Below are 22,445 nucleotides of genomic sequence, written 5' to 3' on the forward strand. Positions count from 1 at the left end.
AGCTTCCTGTATTATCATGTTTGAGTGTTAGGCCGTGGCTACTTTTATGGAGTGTCCCATTTTACTTGGCTACAGGGCCTATGCGTGAGGTTAAGATGACTTCTAAATGTTTGAAAGTATAGGAGAAGTCTCTGAGAGGGAGTACCCTTGCTTAGAACCTTCTCCGCCCCCACACTGAGGAGTGGAAACTCAGGCCAGCCTCATCCACTGCCCCCCACCAGCCCCCTAGTTTCTTTATTTTTTATTCCTGTCTTTCGCTTCAGAACACAAGAGCCGCCTTCCTGTGTAAGTGACTGGTTTTAAGAGCAGTCTTGGTCCTTGATCACAGGCCGTGGCACATGGACTCGCAGAGGAGAAGTGTTGTCACGTCAGTCCGGGCTTCTCCTTTGCTGGGCAGAGGGGGAGGTGTGGGGGCCCCAATGGGCACGTTAAAAGCAGAACCGTATGGTGCGCGGGGCCTCCACCACCTCGCATCGAAAACATGAGTCACTCCCGTTCACACTGTCGAGAGGACACTCTGAAAGGGACAGCACGACACCGCAGCAGAAGGAAGTGGCCTGGGAGATGCTGTGTCATGTGTGTGTGCCTCCCCCTCCCCCCTTTTTTTGAAACCCTGTGTGTTAGGGTGATGCTGGCATCTGAGTGTTTAAGCAAAAGTGTATCAGGATGGAAAGACAATTCCCATTAGTTCTTTTTGCTAAATTGAGGTAAAACGCCCTTTAAATAGGTGCTAATTCTCCACCAGATAATTAGCTTGTCTTCCTTGATAAAGTGGACGAATTGGGTTGAATTCGTTATAATTAATCTCACATATTATGTAAAAATGCATTCGCCTGCCCTTATTAGGCGAACCTCATTCTTTAAAAAAAAAATCTTTATTGTTGACAGTATTTCATAGGAACCCGTAAGAGAGACAAAGCTTTCGTATTAGTATCTGCATCACTTGAGGGAACTTGGGGGATGCTTTGAGGACTGAGACGCCGACGCTACGGAGCTGCCTAAATAATTGCCTTGAAATCAATCTCCTCCTGGTGACTGGGCATTTTTCTGGATTTACAATGCAAAGCTTTTCCCAGGGAGTGACGAGTAGAGGCATTGGCTCCGTACACGTAGCTGGTGGCTGGGCGGTGAGTCTGGATGGTCGCCCTGGAGGGCCAGGAGGGGATGCTCGGGGACTCAGCGAGCCCAACTCCTCCCTGCACTTTTTCTTCCTCCCCGCGCCCCAGCCATTCAGAGCCCCCGGGCTTCCCCATCTGGCTGCACGGTGCTTTAAGGGCAAACGCTGAGAGCTATTGTGCATGGTCCCCTGATTTTGCTAGTATGAAGGCGTGTATCAGGAAGATGTGGAGGGATGGGAATAAGAAAGCCGCTCTGGATAGTCAGAGCGCCTCTGCTCCCCGTTGAAGTGTTTCTTTATCTGAGAGGAGAGGGGCTGTTGATGTTGGATGGGAGCTGACTGCCACCCGGTAGCTTACTGCCCCTTAGATGGTTGTGGGCATTGGTCACTGCTTCTGCATGTGCACACACACACAACGCACACACACACACACACATATACACACATACACACACACACACACCTTAGTTCCCACTTGTAACATGGGAATGCATCTGGCACTGGGTATTAACTCATTTAATGGGGATAGCAACAGTTGTTATCTCTGTCCTCGCCTTGAGTCCCACGCGGCTGCTGAGCACTGGAAACAGAGCTATTCCACGCCGGGATGTGCTACATGTGGACAGTGCACACCGGGTCTCAGAGACTTTGCTAAAAAAATATTAGTACAATATTTCACTAATAACCCAGCCTGCAACTCTTGGGGTCCCCTCCCCTAGACAGCACCATGTGAGTGGTGGCGATGTACATATGGACTGGCACCTCTTTGCTACCAGATGCTTACATACTGATGTTGAGACTGAATTCCTTAGAGGAAACTGATGCATCAGAGGGTGAGCATATGATTAAGGAGTGTTTGGTGGTGTGTGTTTTAAATAGGGGTCTAGCATCTTAGCTTTGAAATGTGTGCCCTGTGACATCTCATCGACACTGTGTTCACATCCATTGTTGTCTCCTCTTTGAGGGTCTTTTGTTTGGATTTTTACACCATGACCCCATGTGTTTTCATTTTCTTTTTGGTTTGTTTGCTCCCTCCCTGCTTAGAACAGACACTTGTCTTGCCTGTTGTCATGCGAACCCTAACCCTTCTGCTCATGCTCAGTCCTGGTCCTTGTCCGGCGAAGGTCTCTTAGGTCAGCAGCTCCTAGGAAGTGGACTTCACAAGAGCATCTTGGGGCCACCCTGGAAGTTATTTCTAAGAAAAGACAAACTTGAACTATGTGATACTTGCAAGGGAAGATGTGTTTACCAATGCACTTCAGGAACAAAACAAAGAAGGTTCTAGAGTTGTAAAGGAGGCCTGCTGAGATAGCCACGATGACTTGATTTCTGTCTGGCGGGGTCCAGCTCTGGGCACCTGCACACGGTGCCAGGCTGCTCCGCAGTGTTACGGGGGAGGACAGCCGTCCTTCAGCAGCTCTACCTGCCACCCGATGATTCTAGTAACCGTAGGAGTGTCAGTCCCATTCCTAAAATGGACAGAACAGGTCCAGGAGAACCAACTAAAAAAGGCACAGAAAATCCACTCCTCTCTCTCCATGCTGTGGCCCTGAGCACCTCACCTTCCGGCCGACCAGAGGCTCTGAGGCCCCTTGTCTGTCTTTCATCTGCCCCATGATGTCACCCTGTAACAGAGCAAGGGCTGTGACAGCCTTCATTAGATGAGGACACTCCTGTGGTTGAAGAAAATTCTTCAGAATCTGATCATGTTCTATAATTGCCTTAAGGCTAGTTTGCCCAACAGTGCATGGCTCATGAGAGGGACAGGAGAAACCTGGATTCCTGATTTTAGATCCCGTGCCGTGTCCCTTCACCAGGAGGCAGAAGAGGTGGCCTCCAGGGTGGGGAAGACGCTCTGCATCATCCATCTGTTACCATCTCCGTGTCTAAGTGGGTGGGCCGCTAGCTCGGACAGGGCCCAACGTGATCTTGTTGTGTCTTGTACATTTGGTATAGTGACCCCAGCCCATCTTTAGAATAAATGTGTTGGGCTGAACTGGGAGTCCCTCCTGCTGTTCCCTGACATCACTCAGGCTGAATATCCCCACTTAAACCTCTTTTACTCTCTTGTGGTTGCTTTCTATCCATGTCCACCATCCATCACGTACACACAATGTCCAAGGGGAGACATGGGCACGGGAGGAAGGGTTGAAGGTCACCAGGTGTGAGTTGCCATGGACCCAGCCCCTCCCTGGGCATGGCTGTCTTGCAGGGCGCCTCTTCTTCATGAGGCTTGTCAGCCCCCCCTTCCTATCCGGGTGGGTGACAGGAGTCCCATGTCCTCAGGGTGAACTCACCTGATTGGCCCTACACCTGCCTTGCATGAGTCACCGCTGATGGCATCATTTCTGGTGGATCTTCCGTGTTTCCTTTTGCTAAGTTTTCCCTAATGTTTCTTCACCCCTCCTTCTCTTTCTCACTAGATTTAGCTCCAAGAAGATAACTTTTTATTTTTTAATCTCTCGAATCCCTAGCATTATGACAAATAGCACATAATAGGTGCTTTACAACTAACTGGCCTTTCTTGTCTCGTTAAATCCAGAAATATTTAATGAGCAGCTGCTATACAAATCATGTACAATAGGTCCTGGAATAACGTCGTTTTCTTCAACATCACTTTGTTACGACATTGATGAGATGCTATAGGAACAGAATTCTTGTTTATATCTGTTAGCCTACGGTGAAATTGGTTTTGTGATATGTTGCTTTGCTTAAAGTCACTGAACCTATCAACAGTGTTAAATGGGGACTCACTGTATGGCTCTAGGTGCTCACCAGTGAATACTTTCCATTTCTATTAATAACTACCAGCATTAGCTCATTAAGTTCACACAATAACTCTATTGTTGCCTGTTGATACTATGATTAGCCCCTTTTTGCAAATGAGGAAACTAGGGTACAAAAAGGCTAAGCGACTTGCCAAGATCACACTGCTGTGGTGTGGAGGCAGCCCGAACCCCACTCGGGATTATACTCGATTTCCTCTAGGACTGGGGTGGGGAACGTCTGGCCCACGGGCTGTAGAAGACCAGCGAAATCCTTTGGTCTGGCCCTGCCAAGGCATGAGGGGTGAGTTAATTAAATGTTTGACCAAAGACAGGAGGCTCATTTTTAAGTTGATAATTGGGTATGGCCCAAGAATGATGTTATAAATATCCACATGGCCCTGGGCAGAACAATAGCTGGGCATCCATGGGGTCCACGTTTTAATAATAACAATAAAAAACAAGTGAAGAAATAAACGAGTAGTTTCAGAGAGTAATGAGCGCTTTGAAGGTTATAAAACTTGGAAACCTCATGATATAATGAAAGAGAGCTCAGGGAGGGCAGCTCCAAATTGGATGTGAGGGAAGACCTTTGTGAGGAAATCACACTTGATCTGAGGTCTGAGTCACCCACATGAGGAATAAGGAGAAGAGAGTCCCAGGAAGAGGGAACAGCAAGTGCAGAGGCCCTGAGGTGAGGAGCAGGTCACCCAGGCCTCACACACCCTAGAACAGCTGGGCTTCTTCTTGCCACTGTTTATCAATGTCAGGTTCATCAGAGCCGTGTTGACGCTGTAGAATGCAAGAATTGGGAGACGCAGATATTGCCAGCCCGGATGTTAGACAAGTGGCAACAGAGGTCACAGAGCTAGAGCCCACTATCACTCTAGTGTGGAAAGAGGGCTGGACTTCTGTCACCCTGAGCAGCGTTAGGCATGGCTTCAGGGGGGATGTGGCTGAGGCGGCCAATGGTGTCAGGTGTGGGGTGCATCCCAGGTCCTCTCTCCGTTCTGCATGTCCCACGCTGAACTGACCGTTTCTTGGCTGACCCTCCACTTAGCTCAAGTCCATGTTGACAGTGTAGAATCCCAGCCCACCTCTGCAGGGCTGTACTGGCCTTTTGGCTCTTTCCCCCTTCATCTCAGAAGGTGGTCCGCTCGGTGGGGGACACGCTACCTGCTGACATGATTCACCGCTGTGTTATCTCTCGGTGCACGGAGGCCTCGCCTGGCTTCAGGCCGACCTTTCCAAGCTCCGCTCTCGTGGGAATGGCATGAGTGTTGGGCATGGCCGGCTGGGTGAACCCTTGTCCAAGGAGAGCCCATGCCTGCTCGTTGTGGCTGTTGATCGGTAATATTTAGGCTTGCTTAGTGTTCTTGCCAAATAGAGAATTCCACTCAGTGACTTGAGGAAGTTGTTCCTATGCGTTTGGTGAACTGAAAACATCGGTTCAGTAAAAACACAGCCCACATTTTGAGGTTGACACTTGATCCCTTCCCCTACCACTTTCTCAGTTCCCTACGCCAAAGCCCTCTGACCTCCTAGTCCGATGAAAACACATCACCCTGAAAGCCGTTATTTTGGACCCACGGAGGTATCATTCAGAGCAAGCCGAGATGCACAGGGCACTGTTCACGATGCGCGTCTGGACAGAACTGAGCGATGGAACCCCTGGGCTTCCCTGTGTAACCCCCCTTTGCTCCCTGCCTTCCCGCCCCTCTTCTTGTCATGGATGTTTCTAGATGACCTTCTGTGAATGTGATTTCCACTGGGAATGTTTCACAGTAGAAATATGCTCTCCCTTGAGGCTTGCTCCTGATATTTCCAGAGATTTATTTAATTGGACTCTACTGAAGTCCCATTGGGAAACATACTTTTGCTGTGAAGCTGTGACGTGTTTAATTTGGGGTCTAAGATAAATGTCGGCCCTCAGGGGAGGTGGGATGGTGAAGCAACAGTTTTCCTTTTGTCCAGTGGGCCTGTTTAATGAATAGCTTTTCCGGGCTTTCCTCTGTTTGTTTGTTTAGCAATGCTTCATTATTTAAACCTCTGCACCGAAAAGCAAAGCATGTTTTCCCTCTCTTCAGAGAATTAAACGATGATGGAGAGCGGTTGAGCTCTTGGGAAAAATATAGCTTTGTGTTTTATAGCCCTCTCCTTCTGTTAACATTCTTCTCTCTGCAGCCTCTGAGTGTGAGCTCATGGATTTTTTTCCCCTTCCCTGAATCCATCTTCATGGATTAACCAGTATTGAGCTTTTTAGTGAACAGAGAAGGTATAGAGAAGCCTGGCAAATACACAGAAATATTCTTTGGCCCAGAGAGATGCTGCAGGGAGGGCATGGGCCAGCGCTGACTCATAAGGAGGGTATAACTAGTGAGGAGGTAAGTGTTTTGGGAAAGGAGTGGGCTTCTCTGCTTGCAGCCGGCTAGTAGAACTAAGGATCTGGAAGGCTCCATGGTCTTGTCTCTTCTGGGTTTGTGGGTCCTTTAGGCTGCATCCTATTCCCTGACCTTGAACCGTTCCTGGCTTGACTTTAAGATGTGGTACCAACTTGGGTTGGCTCCCAGGGGCCAGGTTCTCAGGCAATCCAGAGGTTTTGGTGTTATTCCTTGAAAGTAAGAACTATAATTTCTATTTTTTAAAAAAGGTAAGCTATACTGAGAATCTAAATTAAAAGTAGGTACGGTATTAGTCGGCTGGGGCTGCCATAATAACATGACACAGACTGAGTGAGTGGCTTGAACAACAACAGAAACTTCTCACTGTTCTGGAATTCCAGGGTTAAGGTGTCGGCATGGTTAGGTTCTGATGAGGTCTCTCTCTTCCTGGCTTGCAGATGGCCACCGTGTCTCTGGGTCCTTAGGTAGTTGGGAGAGAGAGAGACACCAAGATTTCTGGGGTCTCTTATTATACTAAGTAAGGGCACTAATCTCATCATAAGGGCCCCACCCTCATGACCTCATCTCTCAAAGGCCCCATTTCCAAATACCATCACATTGGTGGTTAGGGGATTCAATGTATGAATGGGGATAGTGCATAACTGAGTCCATGGAAGACGTAAAAAAATGCATTCGGGGAAAGAAAGTGGACGAATTTGCCCAGGTTTTGGAGTATAGGTATATTACACCATCTGGTCAGTCAACACCTTTTTTTCTCCCCCTCTTCCTTTCAAACATGTATTAATTATCTTTTATGGATTTCTAAAGTCAGAAGCTGCCACTGAATTTAAAGTCCCAACCGCATAATGTGCCTAAGAGGCCTCCTGCAGACTTCCATGACCTCTCCCCACTGTGTCCCCTGCCCTCTCATCCTGCTTCACCACATTAGGTCCTTTGTGTCACCCAGGCCTCGTGTGGCCCGCCTTTGCCGTAGTGTGGTTCTCTGGGCCTTAACTGTTCTCCTGGACCCCCTCCCCTGGACCCCCCCCCAACCAGTCAGTCCCTTCTCAGCCCTTAAGAGGCCCACCCTGGACTCAGATCTAATTAGTTTGCTCCCGCAGCACCCAGGAACTGGAGGGAACCCCATGGCCCTTGTAATTAATTATTACCCTTTTATTTGTAGGCTTATGTGTTTATTATCCGTCTCCTCCCATTGGACCCTGACCAGTGGGGAGGGAGGGAGGGAGAAGGGCCCCCAACTGTCTGAAAGGACTTGCTCTTAGATCAAAGAGCTTGTAAAGGTGAAAACAATGTGAATGTCGCTGGTGTGTCTGTTAACCCGGAGGCTGGAGCTGAGTGTTTGTGGTGAGCCATTCTCCCGGGAGCTGCTGGGTCCCTGCTCACGGAGGTCGAGTTTCCACGTGGAGGCGGAAGGGAATCTGAACTGCACGCTTTTAGGAACCTGGGCTTGAACTTGGCCGTCCGTCAGCCCTGTTCCCTCCGCATGCCCAGCCTGTATGTTGAGAGGCAGCTTCTTAGTGGAAAGCCATTCATTTGATGAGCCCCAAAGCCGGTCCTGAATATGAAACACGTTGACTTCCTTTCATTGGCGTTTTGGTTAGCGAGAGGGAAGCGCGATGGAGAGGCAGACGAACCCCCAGTGACAGTGACGCCCACAGACTGGCCCCTCAACAGGGATGGTGTGTGTGTGTGTGTGTGTGTGGCTGTGGCCCGTCCAGGCGAGGCCAGAGACGGAGAGCGTCGCCCTGGCCCTCGGGCACAGGGAGTGACGGGGGGAAGTCCCTGATGCCCACCCCTGCCTGTAGGTGGTTCTCACTGAAACCTGTCGGAGCCTGAACGGGGAGGGTGGATGGAAAGACGGGGTTTCTGCGCTCACAGGCCTAATGAATCGTGTGTTGGGGGAAGGGAAGGGAGCTTGTCCACTCTTCCCAAACCACCCTCGACCCTTTGAAAATAGGTTTAAAAGACACTCTGTGGACTCGATGGAAGTTCAAACATCAAATGGATTCGAGGCAGAACTCCCGAGTCTTGTTTTCTCCCTTACACTTGGGAAGGGTTTAGGATCGGAGAGAGGGAGGGAGGGACACGCTGGCCTGGTGAGGGGGGGCAGGAGGGCTCTTCCTTGAAGGCACAGTGACTTCTGCACAACCTGGGGGAGTTCCTGGGGGAGGAGAGGGGGGGACCCTGAGATCCTCCCCTTTGAATCCTGCTCACATAATGTCATCTGTTCAGGAAAACCACACAAAGCCACTTGATTGTTGTCTTGGTGGAAAATTACACGACTGTCATCAGCTGTTGCTTCTGGCAGTGCTTTCTGTTCTAATGTAAATACATGAGGTCACAGATTTAAAGACACAGGCCGGATTTACATACTTGCGGAGGGGCCTCCCAAACGCCCTGCCTGTTAGCCAAATACACGCAAATGACACCGGCCGTCCCCTGCACACGTCACCCGTGACAGCCCTAAGGCCGGGAGGATGGGAAGGGGAGTTGGGGTCGCCTCCTTCGTGGGGTCCCGGACGCTGCCTTTGGGAGCCGCTGAGCCACTTCCAGGCTGGGATTGAACCCCCTGTCCTTTCTGCACCAGTTCCGCAGTGGGCTCCTGTGTGCGCCCCAGGCAGCTTCTGAGCTGCCAGGGAGGGGTGGGCTGGGCAAAGGGAGAGGCTTCAGATTGGACAGAAGCATGCTGGGGCCAGCTTTCCCTGGAAGGCATGTCATTAAAGCGTCATTTTTGTATGTCACCATTCTGAGATCATTGCTCCGTTCACTTTTTTTGAGGTAACTATTTAGGCAGGAATTTTTTGAAAAATTATTTCTATTGGGTGTGTGACAAAGATTTTATGCATCAAAGCAGGGAGCAATATATTGTAAAACATAAGAAATAAGAGCCCCCTGTACAAGTTAATGAACGAAAGCAGTTGTAGAAATACACAGAACCAAAAGTCTGGCTGAAACCACATTGTAAATTATACAAAGACTAGAGGCCTGGTGCATGAATTTGTGTGTGGGTGGGGTCCGGCCAGCCCACTCTCTCTGCCCCCCAATCGGGGCAGTTGGGGGTGGGGTTGGCCTGGGGGAGGGGCCGTGGGCAGTTGGCAGGCCGGCCCCACCTCCTGGTCAAACTCCCAAACTTCCAGTTGAGGGGACAATTTTCATATTAGCCTTTTATTATATAGGATTAGTAAGGAGCAAAAGTTGCTGGGAGGGGGAGAGACAGAGAGAGAGAAATCCAACCGTGACCTCCTGGTGCATAGGTTGACGCTCAACCACTGAGCCACACCAGCCGGGCTCCAGAGTCCACGTTCTTGACCACTGTCATCCAAGGGCCACTTTACCTTAAAAGACTAGTCACCCGGTAAGAAAAACGAGGCAGCAAACAGGGGAGGTCAGTACGCTTGCAGCAAGCTTCCAGAAGTTTCCTTTCAGTCCCCCGCCACGTCTCTGGGTGTGAATTCCACTTGCTGACCTTCAGGGAGAGTTTGCCTTACATTGCTGGACACCGCTTGCGTGCAACAGCGCTGCCCGTCGCCGTGGGGAGATGGAAATCTCTCACGGTTCCCCATGTGGCTGTGGTTTCTTCAATCTGCCACCCAGGGCGCTGCTTCTGAATCACATCACACGGGCTGTTCTGCCTCCGGGGCACAGTAGCCAGAACAGCCACACGCATGGACACAGAGAGGCTTCCCTCCAGACCCAGGGCTCCACAGGGACTGCCACCCACTGACCTCCGGGCGGGGACATGGGCGATTGTGGGCTCTGTGTGTCTCTTTAGGGGCTGGGTATGTATGTCTCTTTACGGGCTGGGTGTGTGTCTCTTTAGGGGCTGGGTGGGTATATCTCTTTAGGGGCTGGGTGTGTACAAGGTGTACCGGTTAATAATGCGGATTTTGTAATCCAAACAAAACATAATTTCAAGAGAAACATCAAAAGTGCTTTATTCAAAGTAACGTCCATCCCTAGCTGCACATTTCCCCATCTTTCAGGGAATTGGTGGAGACCGTCCCAATAGAACTTGTTTTGAGGCAAACCATTCAGAGATCCAATTTTCCACTTCCTTGCCCGTTTTGAAGTGCCGCTCAGAAAGTGCGTGTGCCATGGATCGGAACAGGTGGTCACCTGAAGGAGCAAGGTCTGGTGAACATGGCGGGTGGGTTAATACTTCCCAGGCAAGATCTTCTAACGTGTCTGTAACTGGTTTTGAAGTGTGCGATGGTGCGTCATCATGAAGCAAAATTACTTTGCCGTGTCTTCTGGCCTATTCTGGTCATTTTACTATCAAAACGTGGTTCAAATTGATTATTTGTTGTGGGTAGCGATCAGTATTTATGGTTTCACCTGGTTTGAGAAGCTCATAATACACCACACCTTCCTGATCCCACCGAACGCAGAGCAGTGTCTTCTTTCCGAAGCCATTTGCCTTGCAGTCGATGATGGTTGACCTGGATCAACCCATGATTTTGCGCATTTGGGATTCTCAAAATAAATCCACTTCTCATCGCCAGTCTCAATTCGATGCAAAAAAGACTCTTTCGTGCCGTTGAAGCTACATTTTACTGATGACTTTTCGGTTTTCCATTTGTCTTTGGTTCAGTTGACGTGGCACCCATTTTCCTTCCTTTAGAATCTTTCCCATTGCTTGTACTAGTATCTCTCTTAGGGGCTGGGTGTGTATCTCTCTTTAGGGGCTGGGTGAGTGTGTCCCTTTAAGGGCTGGGTGTGTGTATCTCTTTAGGGCTGGGTGTGTATGTCTCTTTAGGCTAGTATCTCTCTTAGGGGCTGGGTGTGTATCTCTCTTTAGGGGCTGGGTATGTATATCTCTCTTTAGGGGCTGGGTATGTGTGTCTCTTTAGGGGCTGCGTGTGTGTGTCTCTTTAGGGGCTGGGTGTGTGTGTCTCTTTAGGGGCTGGGCGGGTGTGTCCCTTTAAGGGCTGGGTGTGTGTATCTCTTTAGGGCTGGGTGTGTATCTCTCTTTAGGGGCTGGGTATGTATATCTCTCTTTAGGGGCTGGGTATGTGTGTCTCTTTAGGGGCTGCGTGTGTGTGTCTCTTTAGGGGCTGGGTGTGTATGTCTCTTTAGGGGCTGGGCGGGTGTGTCCCTTTAAGGGCTGGGTGTGTGTATCTCTTTAGGGCTGGGTGTGTATCTCTCTTTAGGGGCTGGGTATGTATATCTCTCTTTAGGGGCTGGGTATGTGTGTCTCTTTAGGGGCTGCGTGTGTGTGTCTCTTTAGGGGCTGGGTGTGTATGTCTCTTTAGGGGCTGGGCGGGTGTGTCCCTTTAAGGGCTGGGTGTGTGTATCTCTTTAGGGCTGGGTGTGTATGTCTCTTTAGGGGCTGGGTGAGTGTGTCCCTTTAGGGGCTGGGTGTGTAAGTCTCTTTAGGGGCTGGGTGTGTGTGTCCTTTTAGGGGCTGGGTGTGTGTGTCTCTTTAGGGGTGGGTGTGTATGTCTCTATAGGGGCTGGGAGTTCTTCTTTGCCACTCAGCATCCACGTGCTGCCCAAACTCGTTGTGACAGAGAAGCTAGTTTTGAGATAAGGGTTGGAAATGCGTCGCCCAGTGCTGCTGCTCAGGCCTGGAAACTATTTGCTCTGGTCACTACACAGTCGGTGCCTAACGTGGTCAGCCTGGCGAGGACTCGGAGGACGGGGAGGGCAGGGGAGCAGTGGTGTTTAATTCAGTCTGCCCGGCCGGCGTGGCTCAGTGGTTGAGCATCAACCTATGAACCAGGAGGTCACGGTTCGATTCCCGGTCAGGGCACATGCCTGGGTTTTAGGCTCGATCCCTAGTGCAGGGCATGCGGGAGGCAACTGATCAGCGATTCTCTCTCATCATTGACGTTTCCACCTCTCTCCCTCTCCCTTCCTCTCTGAAATCAATGTATTTTTTAAAAAGTCCTATGTGATTGTCTAACCACTATGCTGTAACCTGCAACTAATACTAAAGAGCAATGATTGTGAACGGTAATTGGGGAATTTAAAAAAGATTAAAGAGTGAGATGAAACCCTCAGTCCTCCCTCCACTGGGAAAGCCTGGGACCCAGACGTGCCCAGCCTCACTCCGGATGCTCTGACGGGCGAAGTGCGGCGCAGGCATTGAGGACCAGGGACTGCTGCTTTCCGTGGGAGCGCATCGTTTAAGCTTTGGTTCCTGCTTTCTTTTGAAGACAATTTTCAGAGGAAAATCTCTAGACATTGGCTTACTTCTTATTCACAGTCTTCATATGAAGCAGTCTTTTTTAGATCTTTAAAGGGGTAGTTCCCCAAGTATTGCAAAAAACATGTGCTTTAAATATGTGCCTAGTGATGATTTCGAAGGGCTTGCTACTTATTAACCAAACGGTAGTGGGGAGGCAGGTGCTGTTGTCCCTGTTCCCCAGGTGGGGAAACTGAGGCACCGAGAGGCGAGAAGCCTGAGCAGGTGACGGCGTGGCTAGTGTTCGGGATGCAGCCCAGGTAGCCTGGCCTCAGCATCGCTGCCCGCAGTGGGGCGCTCGGGACTGCAGTGCGCATGGGTGAACGGGAGGGAGATGGGGCCACCGGTGACATTGGGGTAATAAGACCTAACTTATCCAGCGCCTGGTGACATAGCAACAGAGTTACCTGGGCTTCCGGTACCAGGCTCCGTGGGTAGATGATAATACACCCACTCTACAGAGCAGTAAACTGAGGCCTAATGGGGGCAAGTGATTGCACCAGGCCTCACAGCTCCTCACAGTCGCAGCCTCGTCTGTCTGCCTCTAACCCCCGCACCGACCCACCAGCCGCACCGCCTCTACTTCAGTGTTGCTTATCATGTTGTGATGTTCTCATTTAGCAAGAACAAGTGTGAAATGACCCAGCTCCTCGCTGAGTATGCACTCATCACAGCTCCGCAGAACGGCGGCGGTCAGCTCGGCCTCTAGGGGATAGGATGGGGTCAGGTAGGGGAGAGGGTTTGGAAGAGAAAACCTCGTTAGCCTCACTCCTTTCCTTCCCTCCTCCCCAGCTTCTAATGCCACCTCCCAAGGGAAGACAGCTCTGGTCCCTACAGACATCGCTCTGAAACCACCACGGCCATCACACTGGTTCCTTTTGCTTTAAGCACCATCCCGGGGACAGCCCTTCCAGGGAGCTCTTGCCCGAGTTGATCATCAGACTGGCACTCGGACGGGAGACAATGTCTTCCCTCCCTTCAGTGAGAATTTTCTTCTGCAGCGAATACATTTGAACTCCCCTCTTTCCTTTTCTGTCCACTCCGTCTCCACATATTCCCCGAGCTGGTTCCCACATGGCTTAAACATACAACATGCCCAGAATTTTGCAGTGAGCCCCCCTGTGATTCGGATCTCTCTGTGTCTGTCTGTCTCGAATTCCCCCCCTCCTCCCCCCATTAGGCACATGGAAGGCCTATGCCACCTGTTAGCGTATTACATCACTGCCTCCCCAGACCACAGTTGCACCAAAGGCCTTAAACAAAGTCCTCCTTCTTGTATTGTTTGCACTCAAAGAGTTGATATCATGCCAACTGATGTCATTGTATGTCTTTGTGTAACTGCTATGGCAACTGGGCAGGTGGGGAGCCCCCAGCTGATGTCATTGGGAAAGGAGGTGTAGAGACAGAATTTTAAAAAGCTCCGGGCTGCTTTCTTCTGCGTGGGGGGTTTGCTGGCGCCCACTTTTTTTAACCAGCCGCTTTTGAGACAAATTACGGCTTGAGTACCCTACGTAAGATGAGAGCGTTCTGGTTTCCCCCCCCCCCACCCCCTTAGAAACTTCTTTTGAATTCGTTTTAGTTCGTTCCTCTCATTGTTTATGGAAAAGTGTAACAACTGTCTTTTTCTTTGGGGGGGAAAAGAAAGTGAAGGAGGTTCCCATTCCGGAATCAGTGTGGAACTGTCCGCTTGGACTTGGTAGGGGCCAAAGCCGGGCAGGTTTTAAATATCCTTTCAGTCTCTTTTGTGGAGCTGGTGATGGGGGCAGTGGGTAATTTCAGTGTCTTAAATGCTTTCACTAGTGAAGTGTTTCAGGATTTCCATTCCATTCTGTCTACTTTAAAAATTGAGCCCAGATAACCCCCCCCCATGATTTCATAGCAGAATAATAATATGTAAGGGCAGCATTTAATTCTCAAAATCAATTAAAATGAGGTGAGAGCTCTTGCTTTTCTTTGCAAAAGGAAGAGCGAGGTTTGACCCTGACAGAGGAGTGAAGCGATCCTAATATTACCCCTCGGCATATGCTTGGGGTCATTGCCAGACCTGAACATGTGACCTCCCTGGTGTCCATGGCCAAGTCCCCGTGTGCTGGCTGTGACCAGCCCCGACACTGGATCCCCGTTACAGTCTGGCGCTTCCTGCTGTGGTCGCTAAAGATGAGACTTGAAGGGCATACGGGAGGCTCGGAGGCCAGTGGACAGATAGACTTCCCGTCCTTGTTTCACCACAGCCGCATCCTGTTCACACTCTTGTTTCCTGTTTTACCTCTGAAACCAGGGAGGCTGTGTTTGGGTAGCTTTCAGCTTATTGGAGATTTCCAACACCTTCCTCTTTGCAAAGGAAAGGCCAGAGCGCATCTGTTTCTGTTTGATTGGAATTAGAGCTGATTTGGTGCTATAGCCCTTCCTTGTGTATTGTATAATATGACCCTCATAATAATGCTTTGGGCTTATCCACGTGTGTGATACAACGAACAAATATGAAAGGAAACTTTAAGTTAGGAAATTTCTGGATCCTAGTTTGCTTAAACAAGTTTTGTTTTGTTTTGTTTTTTTGCATAGTCCTTCAACTTTTGCTCACTATGTATGGTGGATGTTTTTGAATTGCCTTTTTTTTCATTTAATATCAAATATTCTCTTCGTTTTCCTCTTTTTTCACAACCTTGAGTGGCTACATAGCATTTCATTGGGTGATTATATTAGCTCTTCCCTTAAAACTGTTTTAATCTTGGCCTTTTCTAAAATAGACAGTGCCGCAGTAAACATCTATGTATGCAGCTGATTTCCTTCAGCTACATTCTCATGGGTAACGCTCCTGAGGTTGAGGGGCAGGCCTGCATTTAAAAATGGAGAAACTGGTACACTTTTCAGCTTTTCACACGAGACCCATAACACTTAGGAGGCAGAACAGAGCCTTAAGCTAAAGGTGTACATCAAGCATGTCAAATTCAAAGGCTGACACGGGCCAAATAAGGTGTGTCTGTGGGCCGCAAAAAAACAAAAGCCTTAATTTTCATAGAAATGTAGGTTTATTCCGATAGAGACATGCCAAATACAAAGAGCTGAAATAAATGAGTCATCGTTAACATAAAATAGAACATTTTAATAAAAATATTTTTTCTTGAACGTTAACTTACCAGACACTGAATAACTGCACAAATTAATAAGCATAACGCAGATAAAAACCTATTTTTCCTGTTCTCCAAAAGCAAAATGTTTCCCATTGTGCACACCAAACAAGCCAGTCCAAGACTAAGGACGTGGCCATTGGCTGCTAAAATATTTGCTGCTAGTGTTAGTGGAGAGAAATGGTGCGCCTGTGTGTAAGGGAAATGAATGCTACACAATGATAGTAATCAGTCATTAGTGAACGTTGTAGTTTGTTGTTAATAATTAAGAAATTTTTATTGAAATTTTTCTTACCGTTATATTGGCTGGGCTGCAAAGATATTCGTTGTGGGCCGTGAGTTTGACATGCTTGTGTTAGAGGTTTCCTGATGGAAAAGTGGGTGCAAGGATCCGGGCTGCTCCCACACTGCCTCCTGCTGGAAATTAGGATTGAAAACGGTCAGTGAAATACATGGAAAATATCAAAAAGGAGAGGAGGCAAACTCCCCTTTCCCCTCCCTGTTTTTTTTGTCTTTTCCAAGCATTTCTCTGCTGCCTGGGCAATCGTAGAAATAATCCTCATAGAAGTAGCAAACCCCTGCTGGGTACTTTCCATGTATTCAGTCCAGGTCCCCACGCACACCAGGGGGTAGGTGCTCTGCCCCTCACTGTACAGGTAGGGAAACTGAGGCTCAGAGAAGTGAACTTCAGCAAGCGACAGGACCAGGAAGGGGCGGGACTGGGGTGAGAGCCAAGGTCAACGGGTTCTCCCCAGGTCCCCGCTCATGGCCACGGTGCTGAGTCGGGAGGGAAGCTGTCGCTGTGGGCGAGGTGAGCTCACCAAGGGTGCCAGGCACACGCCCGCGGTGCCGAGATGCTGGCAGAGGTTCCTCGCCCGAGGTCATCGCGCCGTGCCTCCGTCAGCTCCCAAGGTGCAAGGTTCTATGTAGGCCATGCTCCGGGCGGCAGGAGCAATTAGCTGCCGGGGGAATGGCCGGGTGCTGCACGGCGCTCTTTCCAGGGGAACATGCCCCAGTTTGTATAAAAAGCACATTTCTCAAGTACCGTGTATAGTGACAGCCTCCAAAGCTTGTCCTGAGTCCCCAAATGGACTTTTAAAAAAAATTTTTCTAATATATTTTTTATTTTCATTGATTTCAGAGAGGAAGAGAGAGAGAGAAACATCAATGATGAGAAAGAATCATTGATTGGCTGCCTCCTGCATGCCCCACACTGGGGATCAAGCCTGCAACCCAAGCATGTGCCCTTGACCAGAATCGAACCTGGGACCCTTCAGTCCACAGGCCGACGTTCTATCCACTGAGTCAAACCGGCCAGGGCTTAAAACGCACGCTCCTACCTGAGCGGTGTGGCTCTGTGGTTGAGCATAGACCCAGGAGGTCACTGAACCAGGAGGTCACCGGTTTGATTCCCAGTCAGGGCATAGGCCCAAGTTGTGGGCTTGTTCCCTATTGGTGAGGGGTGTGCAGGAGGCAGCCGATCAATGCTGATCTTTCTCATCGATGTCTTTCTCATCTATGTCTCCCTTCCTCTCTCTGTAAAATTAATAAAAACATGTTATAAAAACAATAACAACAAACCACCCACTCCTTCCTACCGGGAAGGTGGCTGCTGCCCACTTGAAGGCCTGGTGGCATCATTCTCGCTGTGTTTGTGTTCTAGGTGGACTCAGCAGTTTTAAGCAGAACCATGAAAACCTCTGTGACAACTCCCTCCAGCTCCAAGAGTGCCGGGAGGTGGGGGGCGGCGCCTCCGCGGCCTCAGTGCTACCTCAGTGCATCCCCACCACCCCCGACATCGAGAACGCGGAGCTGACGCCCATCCTGCCCTTCCTGTTCCTTGGCAACGAGCAGGACGCTCAAGACCTGGACGCCATGCAGCGGCTGAACATAGGCTACATCATCAACGTCACCACGCACCTGCCCCTCTACCACTACGAGAAAGGCCTGTTCAACTACAAGCGGCTGCCGGCCACCGACAGCAACAAGCAGAACCTGCGGCAGTACTTTGAAGAGGCTTTCGAGTTCATTGGTAACTACCTCCCCCGGGGAGCTCGCCTCTTCTGCCTTCCTTTCCCCTCCGGCTTTTCCTTTGATGTCAAGTTCAAGATGAATGTCGGGGTGTTAAAGGAAAGCTGCTCGGTGTGGTTTTGGGGCTCTGCTGCCTGGCGTGGTGCCCAGGGACCTTACGTTATTACTAATATCTGAACCAGGTCATAACCCACCGAGTGTACTGGGTCCATCAGGATGAATAGAAAAGGGCAGGAATTCCACTTGCCTGGGAGGCGTTCGGCTGGAAACCCTCAAGTTCTCAGTGAGAAAGTGGCAGGGGTTAGCTGTGATGCGTTCCAGAGTATAATTTCCATGCAAGAATGGGTAGGAGGCAAGACAGTGGACACCAGAGCTGGTCCTGTGGCTTTCTGGTCTACCTTGGCACCTTGCAGGAAATAAAACATAGTGACTAGACTCGCCCACAGCCCCCTTACCGTGAGTTCAGTGGACTTGCAGTTGGTATGTGAGGTGAGGTAGTACCACGGCGAACATCTTTCTCCATCACATCAGTGCAGAGAAGAGAGAGGACTGGAGGCGGGGAGTGTTTTTCCCTCCCCCTGCTTCGTCTGAAACATCGGGTAGCAAAGGGCGTGGATGTGAGCGTTGGTGAGATGGTACTCAATTTCCTTAGACCAGCGGTTCTCAACCTGTGGGTCGCGACCCCTTTGGCGGTTGAACGACCCTTTCACAGGGGTCGCCTAAGACCATCCTGCCTATCAGATGTTTACATGGCGATTCGTAACAGTAGCAACATTACAGTTATGAAGTAGCAACGAAAATAATTTTATGGTTGGGTCACAACATGAGGAACTGTCTTTAAAGGGCCAGAAGGTTGAGAACCACTGCCTTAGACGGTTCACCCCAGACTCACTGAAGTAGGAAGATCAAGGTGTGTTGCCTGAGTCGTTCCCAAGGAGGAAAATTCTAGTAACAGCAGGCCTTGATCTCCAAAAGGAAGCAATGGCCAGCTTAGCCCTAATTCTACCTTTAATTTTTGCTGCCTTTATAGCCTCAGACTGTGGTAACGTTTCAATGATCATTTGGGGAGCACCTGGCATCTAGCAGATCCTCAACAATTTTTTTCAAGTGACTCTAACCTTGATCACCACAAAAGGGTGACCCCGTGCTTTTCCTAAACATGGCAGCAGCTTGTTACTGGCTGTGTCCTGGGAAGAATGCTCTCGTGTCAGGTGCCCCTCCGTTAGAATAATGCCTTGGGCTCAACAGCCAATTGGGTCTGGTGGACTCGCTGTAGAGTTGACAGCGCTGGCCACTGCCCAGCTCGCTGCCCCACTGTTTTCCTTGCTAAAGTGTCTTCAACGCAGGAACACGGAGTATTCCGCCTGGAAGGAAATTCTGAGTAGGCACCGAACTCAGAAAAGTAAAGTGACTTCTCCAAGGTCATCGGAGGTTTAGTGTCAGTGAAGGGACGAGAACTCAGGTCCTTCCTACAATAAGCTGGGGCAGTGTTTACCATGCTCTGTTCATTCCTGCCTGGTATCACATGGTGCCAAGGGAACTTACCTTCTTTATTACCAATATCTGAGCCAGACCTGGAGTCCAGAGGAAGAAATAGTTGTTGTCATCAGGCAGATGAGGAACTTTCTGGTTGGTACATGATGTTACGGCTGCAATTTTTCTGACTTAATTCCAGTTGAGGGAAGTTAGGAAATTGTGTTCCTTTAGTGAGTAGCATGCAATGTGCTTCCTCTAAGAGGACTGCAATCAAAGCAACCTACATTCTTGTAGGGTATTCACTTACCTGCTTTTGTAGAAGGAAAAACAAACACATAGCAAACAGCACTTCACCTGGAAAACAGTTCCATAGCCCAGCCTGCGTAGCACGATTGTGTTTTCATTGTTACATCGTTGGGTAAACTGAAGTCCTATAGTCTTGATCTAGGGAAAACACAGCAAGTTTTTTTTAAAAAATATATTTTATTGATTTTTCACAGAGAGGAAGGGAAAGGGATAAAGAGCTAGAAACATCGATGAGAGAGAAACATCGGTCAGCTGCCTCCTGCACACCCCCCACTGTGGACGTGACCGCAACCAAGGTACATGCCCTTGGCCGGAATCGAACCTGGGACCTTTCAGTCCGCAGGCCGATGCTCTATCCACTGAGCCAAACCGGCTAGGGCAACACAGCAAGTTTTATAAACACAGTAACACTCAGAGTCTAATAGAAACTAAAAAGAGTCTAGGTTTAGGGTTTATGCCAGTTTATTTCTGAGTTGGGTGATATTATACCCATGTTCACCGAGACTGGTTCGTAGGCATTATTCCCATGGTTCAGACAGAGGGATTGAGTCTCAAGGTCACTCACCTAATGTTTAGTGGAACCAGTGGTCAGAGCAGCGCTTTGTAGCTCATCTTCTTACCACCATGCACCCTAGTCTTGGTGTGGCGGCTGATACCTAGTATGTGCTAAAAAGAAGACATTAAAAGAGGGAGATACTTCCTTGAAATACTTCTTCTATGAGAAGAAAGCCTGATCTGTAGATTTTTAAGATGGAAATTTACAGGACGTTTCTTTTCTTGGTAGTTGTAAGTTAAATCACGACTCTCCTTACCCTGTTGTCCTTTCCTGCTCGTCATCTAGCTCAGTGGTTCTCAACCTTCTGGCCCTTTAAAGACAGTTCCTCATGTTGTGACCCAACCATAACATTATTTTCGTTGCTACTTCATAACCATAATGTTGCTACTGTTATGAATTATAATGTAAATATCTGATATGCAGGATGGTCTTAGGCGACCCCTAAGGGTCGTCCGACCGCCAAAGGGGTCGCGACCCACAGGTTGAGAACCGCTGATAACTGGTGTCCCTTAGGGGACACTTTCTTGGGGATGCCCTTTAGTCTAGACACATCCTGAGGAACCCGTTAGGCAGTGCCACAAGCTGCTCTGAGCTTCTTAATGTCTCTGAAACATATGAAGTATGGTCTTTCCCAGTTGCTCTGGGTTCCGAGCCACTGAAATTCCTCCACGTGTCGAGTGGCCGCCATGTGGAGGCAGAGGGCTCCCCAGCGCAGATGCAGGTGACGTCACGCTCATGCCTGGGCCCACGGGTCCTTTCCTAACTTTGCAACAAGGTTTTCCCATAAGAAGCTGAACATGGTACCTTCCTAGGTGACTTCTGTCCCTTTGACCTCGGTCTGAGTTTAGTAAGACTGACATTCCTATTTATCAATACCAGTTCCTGTCCAGAGCAATTCTACAGCATAAAGACCTGGTTTTTCCTCTCTCCCAGGCAGGAGAGACTTTAATGACTCTAGTTTTGACAAGCCACACAGTCTGGCAATTGGAATTTAAGGTCCTGGATCAGGAGGGTCTACTTGGTAGCTTGCTTCACATGGAAATTAACTGTTGTGGCTCTCGCGTCAGTCAATGCCATCACCTGTGGTGTACCCTGTTACTATGAATACTTCCTTCACCTGCTCTTCTCTTTAAATGCAGGAAGGTAGCTTCTTATTTATGCAAGGATTGCTTTTCGCCCACTCTGGAGGTTGTGACATATACACTGAGTGGCCAGATGATGATGACCACCCCATCAGTACTTCATTGACACTGAGTTTTGAAAACTTCCTAAGCAAATACTCTCAAGGTTTTATTATTATTTGCGTAACTAATTCACTTCATTGTACTGATGGGGTGGTTGGTCATCATCATCTGGCCCCTCAGTGTACATATACAGCGAGCTAGTAAATTATGCTTGGGTTCAAAACCATTTTAGTTTATTCTTCCTCAACAAAATATGGCCTGGTCAAGTCCAGAGGAAAGTGAACTCACCGCCTTCCTGTGTCCTCGCCTTCACCTCTTGCCGTTCTCCCTTCTCCAGAGGAAGCGCACCAGTGCGGGAAGGGGCTCCTGATCCACTGCCAAGCCGGGGTGTCCCGCTCGGCCACCATCGTCATCGCCTACTTGATGAAGCACACGCGGATGACCATGACTGATGCTTATAAATTCGTCAAAGGCAAACGACCAATTATTTCCCCAAACCTCAACTTCATGGGGCAGCTGCTGGAGTTCGAGGAAGACCTGAACAAGGGGGTGACACCGCGAATCCTTACACCAAAGCTGATGGGCGTGGAGACGGTGGTGTGACAGCAGTCGGGACGGTCAGGGTCACTGGCTCCTGTTAGGAGACAAAGAGAAAGGAGAGCGGATTATTTCTTTGCTCTTTTTCTTTCCTTTTTTTTTTTTTTAAGCTGGGGGTAAGGTTTGTGAACAGAAACAAACTCGTTTAAAATCTTTTTATTTTTAACCAGTGTGAGAAGAATTTAACTTTTGGTGCCCATTAAGATTTACTTCCCAGGAGCTGATAAGAAAGATTATTATAAGGATCTCTCAACTCTGGCTAAGGAAGTGGGTTTTTTGTTTTGGTTTTTTTTTTTTTTCAAGCCAACAATAAACATGTAATAAAACTTATTTTTCCCCCCTTTTCCTTTGAAGCTATTTGTAGAGTTTATGATTATATAGTCTGTGCAGGTTCATAGACCGAATATACCCTTTGTACCAATTTAAAAAAGAACCAAAAGACAGTAGAAAAGACATTGGATTATGAAGACCTGGGTCTGCCGGGCCATTCACGTAGAAAACAGACCCACCCCACCAAGCCCCGACCTGCTCACTGGTGCCGCGTGCAGTCAGGGCAGCGTAAGTGGTCTGCGGACCCTTCACGTTCCTGAAAGAGACAAAGATACTGTTGATTTTGTGTGTTTCATACTCTGGATTATTATATTTTTCCCCTTTCTGGGTTGAAGAGATTTTTTTTGAACTAGCAAGGAACTGACC

The 22,445-nt window shown here is 49.0% G+C and overlaps 1 protein-coding gene across 1 annotated transcript in view; it reads left to right on the top strand.

Moving 5' to 3' along the window:
- The window catches only part of DUSP10 (dual specificity phosphatase 10), a 36,442-nt gene extending 14,386 nt beyond the window's left edge, over positions 1-22,056 (top strand). Inside the window, exons 3-4 of the mRNA XM_006761265.2 lie at positions 17,263-17,631; positions 21,490-22,056. Of these exons, the coding sequence (XP_006761328.1) occupies positions 17,263-17,631; positions 21,490-21,755 (635 nt within the window). The 3' untranslated portion in view covers positions 21,756-22,056. The remainder of the gene's footprint in view (positions 1-17,262; positions 17,632-21,489) is intronic.
- The last annotated feature ends 389 nt before the right edge of the window (positions 22,057-22,445 follow it).

Source organism: Myotis davidii, unplaced genomic scaffold (genome assembly GCF_000327345.1).
Source record: "Myotis davidii unplaced genomic scaffold, ASM32734v1 scaffold174, whole genome shotgun sequence".
NCBI lineage: Eukaryota > Metazoa > Chordata > Mammalia > Chiroptera > Vespertilionidae > Myotis > Myotis davidii.